The sequence below is a fragment of the Petaurus breviceps genome, unplaced genomic scaffold (genome assembly GCF_028583685.1).
Source record: "Petaurus breviceps papuanus isolate PSGF00001 unplaced genomic scaffold, PetGlider_PUasm1.0 183, whole genome shotgun sequence".
Taxonomy (NCBI): domain Eukaryota; kingdom Metazoa; phylum Chordata; class Mammalia; order Diprotodontia; family Petauridae; genus Petaurus; species Petaurus breviceps.
In genome coordinates, this window is record NW_027185791.1 from 8,519,112 (window position 1) to 8,531,657 (window position 12,546).

Genomic DNA, 12,546 nt, shown 5'->3' on the forward strand with positions numbered 1-12,546 from the left:
TCTGGCTCACAATATTAAATATCTGTTCTGACCTGAAGAAACTAAAATGCTATTATAGAGCTAAGTTTTACATATCTTACTCTGTTGCCTTATAGTGGAATGGAGGTGACTCTCGATTTCTGATACGTCTTAACAAACTGTAAAGGTTTCAGATACAAAGCCAGATGTGGATAATGTGTCTTTTGTCTAAAGACCAGACCAATGAAGTTGAATTCACAGAAGCTCATCAACGCAATGGCCATAGCAACAGTTAAAGACCATTTATAAAGGTTTTGCAACAAATGGCGTATCAGCCCCAACTAAATTACAGATCCTTTAAGTATTAAATTACCAAAATAGCCAGATGTTATTTATAATTCTAATGCCAGATTGGAATTTCACACCTTAGAGTAGGCCACTGAGAATCCAAAAGAAAGTTGAATACTACACAGGTTTAGGGAACTGTAATGTCTACCCAAGTTTAGGATTATACAAATAAGTAAAGTTACCTGAAAAAATGATCTGATAATTAACTAGGTTCAGGAGCTATCTTGTCTTTAAATTTATCCTCAGGTTTACACCTAGCTTTCAGAGCAACAGGAAAGGGCAAGAGTTCTTGGAGAATGGGAGCACAGAATATGATGGTATATCTATACCATTTCTCCAAAGACAGATTCATCGGTTCAACATTTATTGCTACATTTAATGCACTGTTAGGCACAATAAAGACAAAATTTCTTCACAAAATACCAAATTCTCACCAAATTTCTAGAAAAATTGTGGTTCTGTGTGTAATTAAGAAACAAACCGGGATGTTCTGCCCCTGTTCTGTTTGGGTGTTTATTAAATGGCACCAAGAGCTCACTATAGCTTTCCCTCTGCTTTGAACTCTAATGGACATGCCTTTCATAGAACAGTATTTTACTTTAGATCACAGTAAAACTAGACATAAAAGAGAAGGCTATGGATAGCATTAGATTGGGTAAGGCTTGTGGCCTTTTCATTACGTCCTAAGGTGGTATCCTTCCTTTTGAGAGGGCAGATTTATCCATCTCCTGAAGAATAATGGGAGTGAATAATACAAGAATATACAAATGCCATCTTTACTACTAATATTTCCAAGCTTGGTCTGAGACAATTTCTTTTCAACAGAATAAGAAATCTTCACAGCATGAGTTAAAGTCAATACATCTTTATTTATGCCTATCGTTGTAAACTAACAACACAGCTTTGTCTTTAACAAACAAGAGGCTAGAAGGTCAGAATATAGCACAATGAATATTTATCCCTATTGTACATCTTTTCCCTACATGCATATGCCTCCACTCTTTCCTTATCTTTCTGCCCCTCTAAGTGTCTCTATCTATTTAGCCCTTCTACTCTTTTATTTCTCTTTAACTCCTTTAAAATCTTCAAAAGATCTATAGTTTCAATATGGGTATTCCCTCCACTCATTAATGTAGTATTCAACCCTTAGTAAACAGTTTTAGGAGACTCCTTCTACTAACGTAGTATTCATCTCTTAGGAGACGTGTTTCTGTCTTCCCTCTCTCCCTCCCCACTGCCTCTAATGACAAGCCCCTATGAAACTGGTTAAACTATTCTCCATATGGTCTCCTGTTCCTAGGTTCATACCTAAAGTCCTATTGATTTGGTAGGATTTGTCTCAGCTAACAGGCTTCAGGAACCCAGACTCACCTCCATACAAAAGACTGGAATATGACTGTTGGGAAAGCATTCTCCTTTAAATGGGAGTCATTCAGAACTGAAGTTTAAGTATTATTTAATGATTTATGATACAGTTGTATCTTCCCTATTTTTAATTTTTAAAATAAATGAATAGGATATTTTATATTTTTCCTTTTTAAAAAATCAAATTTAACTAAATTTGTAATTTTCTGTGGGTTCATACACCTCAACAATTGAACTGTGAAAGCCAGTAGGTGTTATTACAAAACCAAATGTACTGTTATTTGCATATAATGTAGTGGCATTATAGTCACTACTCACATAGAGATCAAAGAAAAAGGAAAAGGACCCATATGTCATGGTAGCAAAGAAGTGGAAACTGAGGGGATGCTCATAAACTGAGGAATGGCTGAACAACTTCTGGGGTGTGTGTGTGTGTGTGTGTGTGTATTTATACAAATGATTGTGATGTAATACTATAAGAAATGATGAAAGGGATAGTTTCAGGAAGAACCTGGGAAGACTTACACGAACCGATGCAAAGTGAAGCAAACAGAACTAGGTGAACATTGTACAACAGCAATATTGCAATGACAATTAACTGTGAAAGACTTGGCTAATCTGACTAATACAATGATCCATGACAATTTCCAAAGGATTTAGAATAAATTATGCTGTCCACCTGTAGAGACAAAACTGATAAAACTCAGTGCAGACTGAAGTATGTTTATTTTTTTTGTTTTCCCCTCCAAAAAATGTCTAATGCAGAATATTTTTGTGTGACTATATATATATATATGTATGTATGTATATATATATATATATATAAAATGGGTACTGTATTTCTTGCCTTCTCAATGGGTTAGGGAAGGGGTGAAGGAAGGAAAAGAATTTGAAAAAGATTAAAAAAAATTTTTTTAACCAAAAAAATTAATAGTCACTCAGTTAATCAAGATTGTATACCCAGTTTCATGCTATGGTAAAATTTCAAAGCTGAGAAGCTTTTTAAAAAAATGAATTCTACAGTCAAAATAAAATCACAGGTTGAAAGTATAGCTCTACTGTTAACTATAATTTTTGGAAATTTAAATAATGTAAACAGCTAACAAAATAGGTCAAAGTATTCCATCTTCTGATCTGGAAATTTTTTTTGTTATAAGACTTCTATCAATAATATTGAGTATTTGATTTTAAAAATATTCACAAATTGCTATGCATAAAAACATCTGGATTTACAGGTCTGTATTTCGAGAGAGACAAAATATTAAACACGAAGCAAGCATACTTCAAAGGACTTCACTGACATTCCAACAGCATTCCAACAAATGACGTGCATACCACAAAAGAGCAATACAGTATTTGTTTTGAATTTCATTCACTGGGTAGATCAAAGCATTGCAATCAAATTTACAAATTTTTGAAGGGATCCAATAATATGAAATTCAAAGATTTTTGTTAATATGTATAATAAAATGTTGAAATAATGAAAAGTGCTTTTGTGGTTTTGGTTTTTACGTAAAAAAGATAAACTGGATTTAAGGAAAAACTACGGATTTCTAATTTTTACTAGAAGCAAACTTAAGCATTTTATGAGAATATTACTACTCAGGTAATGTCCATTATCAAAAAAGTAGCCATTGTAGTAAAAGATATGATAAAAATTCAACTGTTACATAATCCCCCCAAAACAGACCTGCACCATAGGATTTAGCTAATCTGAGAACTTTCATTACTCAAAAATGGTAATGTTAAAGAAACACTGAAAAAAATTGAAGGAAATTTCAGGATTTTGCTTGACCAAATTAGTAATATTTTTTTTCCTAATCCACAAAAGCAGTATCTATTAAAACAATTCAAATTTTTCTTAACCAAATTAGGTTTACATTTTATACCCTCAAAAAACAGTTAATGGCCTTTAACATATTATATTAAAGAAAAATGTTCCATTTTAATTTGTAAGGTAAAAGTTGTGAAGTAAACAGAAAGGTAAACTAATTTATTGAATCAAAGGAAGATGATAACTAGTTACTTTTCAATTGCTCTTCAATTATTTGATAAGTTCATGTTTAAAAGAGACATTGATTGGTTTGTTTGTTTTTACTGTACCAAAGAATATGGGTCTGGAAGAAAGATCATAATAACAACGCCACGCAGATCTATGCTAAGGAAAGATAGGTTTCAGGCACTAAAAGAAAGTAGTAATATTCTTCCACTCTAAATAGCTCTAGAAATTTACTTTCACAACATTCAGCATAGTCTCGGGCTTCTTGTCCTCAGAAAGCCAATAATCCTAAAAGTACTGTTACAGAATCATACTACAGGGCCAACTAGGTGGCGCAGTGAGTAAAGCGCCGGCCCTGGAGTCAGGAGGACTCAAATTCAGTTCCAGCCTCAGACACTTAACACCCACACAAAAACACTAGCCGGGTAACCTTAGGCAAGTTACTTAACCCCAATTGCCCTCCAAAAGGCAAAAAAAAAAAAAAAAGAATCATACTCCCAGATTAGGAAGGAACCACAGAACACATATTTGACAAGTATCAATCCATTGTACTTTAAGCCTGACATGGTTATCCAACCTTAGTTGGACTTAGACTCTCTGTGGGAGGAAAGCTACACTAATTTTAAATAACTCACTAACTGGAAGTTTTTCCTAAAATTAAGCCTAAATTTGCCTCTTGTTTCTTCTAGATCTGCTTCCTGGAATTAAAAAAAAATGCTTTTCAAATGCATGAAAATAATGATAATCACCCCCTACCCACACCCCAAATTTTCTCTTCTTTAGGCTATATATCCTTAGTTCCTTCAATGGGTCATTACCAGAATGAACTCAAGGCCCTTTACCATCCTCCAACTGGCCTCTCTAGTTTATCAATATCTTGCTTAGAACCAAACACTCAATTGCAGATATGATCTGGCCAAGACAAGAGTTCCAGTAGGACATTCACACTTTCCCTCCTAGACATAACGCATTACGTTTCACAGTAGCCACCAACACAGCTAACTCATATTGATCTTCTAATCTCCAGGCCATTTTCAAACAGAGCCCTCTGTTACGAGATTATCAAGTTCCATTTTAAACTTAAGTGAACAATGCAGAAACACTGCTCCTTCTCTATGTCCCCTGGCACACCACTGCGGCAGACTCCCTGCGGAACGCACCTTGCTCACCTCCTCTGGAGGTGAGTTGTTCATCTTCTTCCTTCCTTCCTTCCATGTTGGCACTTTGATGGGCACAAATGACATCCTTTCCTTTACTCCCTGACTTCCACTTTAGTATTATTTCACTATATTCTTCTACACTGCACTAGTTAAACTGTCTTCACACCTTTGAACAGGATGTTCTGAGTGCCTGGAATGCATTATCCTCAACTCTACACTTAGAATACAAATGCCCTTCAAAGCAAAGCTCTGATGTTACTTCCTATGTAAATAAAGCCTTTTCTGAAGCTCCTAATACTTACAAAGTGCCTGGCATATAGCAGGTGTTTAAAAATGTTTGCTGATTACAGTATTGCAAAAAAAAAAATCATAAATACTGATCAGCACAATAACTAATCAAAATACTAGAGGATAGAGAAAAGTACAGAATAAGACATATTTTTAAGGTCATGGCCACCAGAGGAATATGTTACTTGACTATTTTGGGGAGGGATTTTTGTTTTGTTTTCTCACATGGCTAAAGGGGAAAAATAGATTTTTGATATTTGAAAAAAAATTAAATTTTACAATAAATCTTTCTTGCTTGGGCTCAGAGAGGTTAAAAGATTTAATAGCTAGCATTTATATAGCACTTTTAAGGTTTGCAAAACACTTTTTCTGTAGCTTAAACTCATTTTACTTGCCCCTGGCCAAACAATTAAGTTTGGAATCCAGGCTTTCCTGGTCTTGCTTTAGTTAATAATTCAATAAAAAAAAAAGAAATGCATTTAGTCTGCTAAGTCCAATGTTAGCATTGGTAAAGCCATAATAGCTCTCTGTGATCACCACTTCTCTTTTGACCAGTCCTTCATAATACATTAGAATGTTACCCAGAATCTAAGTCAAGTAGACAAGTTTCCAGAATCCATTATGTTTCTACTTTCTAAAAATAAGCAATTTACCTTTCTTCCAATTTGTACTGACCTTCCCATTCTCTACAGTCTTTCAGAGATCATCAATAATGGCTCAGCAATAATATCTGCCAGTTCATGAAAATGAGTCTTCCTGTTTTCCAGACCTGGCACTCTATCCACTGTGCCACCTAACTGAAAATAATCTTTGTTTCCGTGTATATATGACTCAGTATATGGTCACAGATGACTAATTCCCTGGTAGCCTCAGTGGTCCCAGACAGAATACTTTTAACTCTTCACTGTCACTTCCAGCTTTCCTTCTACCACCAATACTCAGTAACCTGTTTTCCTTTCAGGTCTTCACTATCCAAATTCATCACTTTCTCAATATATTCAGCTTAGCTCACAGCTTTTCTCTTCACAAGTTCTACTCTCACACCAGGGGACTTCAGCATATATACTGACGATCCCTCTATTACACTTAGTTGCTCAATCTACTTAGCTGTGACCTAACTACTCTACTCTACCTCAGCTTCACACAGAGAAGGTTATAGCATTGACCTTGATCTCTACTTCCCTTTATATCAACTCTAAAACTTCTCTATCCAATTATAATCTTTTATCATTGCATCTTTTCCTGTGCCTTCGAACCTCTATGACTATGTGTGATCTAACCTCCATTCCTTCCTCTCCTCAGTTCTTTCCGAGAGGGCTTCATCCCAACACAGTATGTGCTCTCCTCTCTTCCCAATGTTGTCCCATGATGAACCAGATGAACTTCACACTATCCTTTACTACTGAATTTCTTGTCCCCTTGTTTTAATCATAGATGACACCCTTCTATTCCTCCTCTGATACTACTATTGTGCTGCTGAAGAGTTAGTGAAAATCATGAAATTGTAGTGATTCAGTCTACTGCAAATGTATGTTATCTAATTTCTACTAAGCCCTCACTATGGTGAGGCCATCATTCTACTCCTCCCTAATCTATTACTATCTCACTCAGATGCTTTTCCAGACCTTAATTTATCTGTAAGGCTCCCATAACACCTTCTTCTCTGCTGAGGATCTCACCTAATTGAAAAAACTTGGACTTACTAAGAACTGTCTCTTCCATCTTTTTCCTCATCTCAAATCATTCAAATATCTTCCTCCACTATCTTCTACTTCACTCTGATCTCTGCTAAAGAAGTGGCCCTTCTTGTCAAGTCATATCCCTCCCTCTACATGCATCCTTCATTGAATATACTCCATTCTTTCCCAGAAGATCAGAGGCAGTATCATATCCCTCCCCTTTTTCATCTTCAGATCTCTCCCTCTCTACCTGCTGCCTACAAACACACCTGAATTTCCCATCTTTAAAATATATTAATTAATTAATGCTTGATCTTACCATGCCTATTAGTTATCATGCTAAATATGTCCCCCCCAGTTTTGCCTAATTAGTTTCAGAAAGCCATCTATCTATCCTACTATATCCCTACATTTCCTTTCTCTTCTAAACCCTCTGAGATCTGGCTTTTAACCTTACCATGGACATGAACCTGCTTTCTCCAAAGTGACCAATGATTTTAATTCCAGATCCAACAGTCTTATGAGTTCTCATGTTATTTGACCACTCAGAATGACTCATCACTGTTGATCATTTCCTTTTAGTTCCTCTCTTTTGCCTTGTTTGGAGCAGAGGTAATACATGAGCTAAGTATGAGGAGTCAAGAAAGTAACTGTTAAGTCAAGAGAAGTAAAACAAATTGGTAGAATAAAAGGTTTCTAAGTGAAGGGGAATAAAGTTTTCTGTTGCTGTCAGGATGTATAAAGGTCCACTCACTTACACTGGCCTCTTTAGACAACTCTCCCTTTTCTTTCTTGTTGGAGTTTCCCCCATCTCCCCCACCTTGTGGTTTCACATTCAGAAACCTCTCTGTATCCCACCCAACTTCCTTCCCTACCCCAGCTGAATTCCCCAGTAACATAGAACTCTACTTGTTCTTCTAATTCTTTGAAATTAGCTCTCCTAAAATTTAGAACACGTGACAGACTGTTCTCACTTCTCTCTCTCTTTTTTAAAATCAAAAACTCTAAGAACAATCATTTCTCCCTCAGCATTCCCTGTTGGTCAAAACCAGAATAAAATTTACTCTTCTTAGTTCTGCCATGATCTGAAGGATGAAATTATTGTGAGAAATGAAGAAATTATCTGCTTTGCTTCTGGCAGAGAAAGAGTTCCAATATATTCCAGGATAACTGCAGTCCACTATCACTACTCTATTGTACTTCTAGGCTTGAGATCTAATTCCAAAACTACTCATCTATTTCCTTTTTGTTTATGTGCTGTACTTTTGTGGCAATGTCAAACCTTATTCTACATCTGTTGAAATTCATTGAAATTCTCCCTACCATGCTTCCCCAACTGGTACCATCTTTTTGATTATTTATTATTACCCTAACATATTTAATTCTACCCTGGGTCATCTCAAATAAAATTTCAGTGATAAGTATGTTAAATTTGCTTATTTGTGTTAGGTTCTCTAGTTCACCTTATCAGATAACCATACTTTGTACATTTGTATATAGGGATCTGATGCCAAGGTTTTTTTTAACACTGGCTCCTTTCTTGTATTTTGTTACCTGTGAATTTTTGGGTGTCTCAGCTGCTTCTTTATACATTATGTCTAATCACTCTGGAATCTTTATAGTTTGATAGAATAGGCTTAAGGTAGATTTCTCCTTTCCTTTTCAGCCCAAAGCTCTTTTAAAATAAGAGCTGCAAAAGTCTGGAAGAAATGTACTCTATTCTTTCTTACACATATTCCATTACCCTCCAGAAATCTATCATTCCTACATTTTAAGGCAATGGTACAGAAATCCAATTCCCATTCTCAGATCTTCTTAACTAGCTGTCTACTTTCCAAAGCTGCTTTTATCTTGTGAATCCCTTGCCTTAAACAGAAAGCAGCAATGAAAATATCATCTATGCCCCTAATGTCTTAATTTGCACAAGATTTCTTAATCGTTAGTAATGCTTTCTAGGTTCCTTTTAGCTGTATCATTTGTGCCTTTATTAATCACCAGTAAAAGTAAGGAACTTCCCTGTCATGCCTTGCATATATACCCCAAGATGGGAAAATTCTCTGTTGTTATAAGCTCCACAATCAGCTGGCACAATAATGTTAACTGGGTATCGCAATGAGTCACCACCACCATGACCAAGTACCCAGACTCCTTCAGAAACCTCAAGTTTGTTTTAGTTCCTAAGTTCACTTAGTGATGTCTCATCCCTTTCTCCTAGGTGTCACATGCTTCAATACTCAAAACTTCTTGATGCAGAACAGCCTCATCTGAAACGCACTTCTGCTTACATCAAGCCACAGTCTGCTGTGCCATCATCAGCAATGCTGCTTCAGATGCTTTTTCTTTGTTTCCACATTGAAATCTGTCATTAAGAAACAATTCACTGTCTCAGATAACATGGGAAGCAGAAAGTCTTTCTCAAGCCCTTTGAGCTTTTCTTGAGCTCCTTGAGAACCAAGGCTGGTTTTTGCCTTGGGTGCTTAGCACAGTAGCTAATCCATAGTAACTATTTTAGATTAGCTAATACCTGTATGAAGCCAATCCACAGTATGTGGTAATACATAATAAATGCTTGTTAACTGACTAACTGGCCTACACTTTGAGCATAGAAGCAATTACTTGGCTATTGCAGAAATAAAAATGGAATACATGTATATACACAAATACATACAAATACACAATGTAGGTGGACTACAGAATTTTCCCTATTCTTCACACTTATAAGTAAAATCTTGGATTTTATTTTCTTTGTCAATTGCAATTCAGTAGAACTTTTATAGTAGAATTTCTGTGAAGGATTTAAAACTCAGCAATTGTCATTTGCCTCACCTCTTCTGCTACTTAACAGACTCTTTATATCCACGCTGACAGTAACAACTGTCTTCATTTTCCTGTTCTCAATCACCTGGTGTTGCACTAATTCTTGCCCCACCTTCTTGAGCTCATCTTCCCCCTGCTCCTTCATTTATGCCTCAGATCCTTCTTACTGGCCTGATCTCTTCTCCTTTAGTCCTCTCAAATTATTTCTCCTCAAATTAATTCTTTTGCCCTTTTTACAACTCCTCCAATCACTGTCCTCCAATTACTGTCAACAATTCCTTCTCCTTTACCTCCCTCTCCTGCCATTCCTTTGGAAGTCAGAAATGTTTGGTTTCAATATATATAATTAGTTTTATAAAATAGTAGTTATAACTGATTTTCATAAAATAATTCATGAAAAAATCTATATTTCTCCTCCACAAGAGTTTGTGTTGTAGGTGGACGTAGGGTAATTTTAAAAATTTCACTTACTCTAAATATAAAAACTGTAGAAAAGGGGGCGGGGGTTAGAAACAGGAGATTATTATGCTACAGACAATAAGATATATATGGATCATTAAATCCCAAAATAAAGTCATGTATAAGAGAAGTCTTTTTTTTTTAATTTTTGCTATTCAGTTCTGTAAAATTTAGTATTTACTAAGCTTAAAAATTTTTAGCATATCATTTACTACAATAAGCAATTATATTGTTTACCAATTTCATGTAAAAAACTCCCTTTAAATGGTATTATAAACACTTAGAAATCCAAAATCCTGATATCTATATTCATAATATCAAAAAGCAGCCTCATTTGAAATGCACTTCTGATTATTTCAAGCCATACTGTTTGCCATGATCATAATCTTTAAAGTCAAATGAATACTTTAATAATAACTGGAGACAAATTAAAATACTGAGTCATGTGAAAATGCTAATTGATTTTTAGAATAAAGATCATGGCTTGCTGAAAGGGAATGTTCTTGAGAAGCTCTATTTTCTATAAATGCCAAATGCAATAATAGCATATCCCTTCCCTCCCCCTCCCTCCCCACCAAAACATACAGCAGATTGAACTAAAAAGCCTATTTCTGAATCTAATATCTTGCCTGAAAGACTGGTAGTGTTATGAGAACTGATGGCTGTAAGAGCTTTGGAAAACCCCACACACTCCATGGAGAACACTACTACTTGGTGTGGACTAGGCATAGAAAAGTATCTTCCTGCCAAAAGAGAAAAGAAAGTCTGTACTTACAGTAGTGGAAGATAAGACCAATATTTACAATCTATGAAATTATTTAAAACATTTTTGATAAATGGTGATAAAAATAAAAATTTTACATTCTTAATCCTAAAAGAGTTTAAACACATTAATGGCAATAGAAGCTTGGGGACTGAAAATAGCACAAAGAGTCCTCACTTAAATATGAAATGTTCTCTCCACTTCAAAATCAATTTGTCCCTTGAATGAAAAGAATGTGCTTTAGAGCAGACTCTAAACAGTGACTAAATCTAAGTCACATGGGCTCAATGATTTAATACTTTTATCTTTAAAAAGGAATCAGAATAATTCACAAAATTTAAAATCAGGGTGAATCTCTCAGCATTAAAGAAACTAACCAGTTATAGCTTTTGATGATGTTTGTTCTTTGCTAGGAATATGAGCTCCTCCACCAAATACAGCAGACCACATTTTTTCATTTAGAGGGTGGGCCACAATCCGAAATAGCACATTACTAGAATGTGTTGCCAGACCATGGATGAAGAGACTAAGATAAACTGCTGTGAGAATCTCACAAAGCAAAACTGTAAGTCCCGACTGAGCTTCCTCCCCAGCAGAATTCAAAAGGCGAATAAGGGCTGTAATTCCTGCAACAACAAAAAGAATAATGTACTATGAGTTTTAAAAATAAGAATAATCCCTCCTGATGTTTTTAGTTAAATGTCAAAGAACTTAAGCTGACTCTCAGCAACGAAGAAAATCACTGCTGACAGTACAACCTCAGCCAGATCAGTCTTATAATATATGCGTCACAACACTTCAAACATGAAGAGGGAAAAAAAGGATAGAAATGTTGTTAGGAAAAGGAATTTAGAAGATATTAGCAATTAGGGAACGATATTACTAAGAAAACTGAATGACTAAAATTCAAATACAAAATTGCTGACTGCTATATATTGACCTAAATGATTAAGGAAAAAAACTAACGTTTAAATGATTACACAGCTTTTATTATCTGTACTGTTGTAATATTTAATGATCATTTTTTAAATTGATAATCTTTTTTTGGCCAAAAATCTGGCACTTAGTATAAGATTTTTAAAAGTTTAAGAATTTTAGGGGTGGCCAGGTAGCACAGCAAGTAAGAGCACCGGCCCCAGTGTCAGGATGACCTGGGGATTGAATCTGGGCTCAGACACTTAGCACCCACCCAGAAATACCTGGCAGTATAACCTTGAGCAAGTTACTTAACCCCAAGTGCTTTACAAAAAATTTTTACATGGTTATAATAATCAAGTTTGTACCAGAAGAAGAGAAAATGTGCCTTCATGACAAAGATAGGAGACTATGGCATAGAACATATAAGTGGCATAAGAACAAAAGATAGCAGTACATTTTTTCAAATGTCCAAAAGATTGACTAGATTACCAAACATCTAAAATAATAACTTGTACCTGGCCATTGAGCTGGAGATGTATTAGGAGTTATTGTTTCATCTAAGCTTGTTGTTTTCAAGGACTGCCGGTGAGGAAACAGCAATGTCTGGTACACCATTCCAGTAAACTGATTTGTTTGCAATGAACTATGGAAAAAAATACAATACCTGTAATTATTATTATTAGTGTCCAACGCAATATTTTCCTGACTTTAGTTTTAATATCCAGAATGGCTTTCAAATATAAATGTAGTTTTAGTTAAATTTTGATGTTAGATTGTGTTGTTTTACTATAA

General features: G+C 35.3%; 1 protein-coding gene across 3 annotated transcripts in view; it reads right to left on the reverse strand.

Moving 5' to 3' along the window:
- Nucleotides 1-12,546, reverse strand: part of DMXL1 (Dmx like 1) — a 153,682-nt gene that overhangs the window by 58,506 nt on the left and 82,630 nt on the right. For 2 of the 3 annotated variants that reach the window (XM_069087834.1, XM_069087835.1), the window contains exons 27-28: nt 12,270-12,397; nt 11,214-11,462 (exon numbers count right to left, since the gene is read on the reverse strand). In XM_069087834.1, the coding sequence (XP_068943935.1) occupies nt 11,214-11,462; nt 12,270-12,397 (377 nt within the window). Of the gene's footprint in view, nt 1-10,702; nt 10,817-11,213; nt 11,463-12,269; nt 12,398-12,546 lie in introns of all 3 variants that reach the window. The other variant, XM_069087836.1, reaches the window with a different exon arrangement.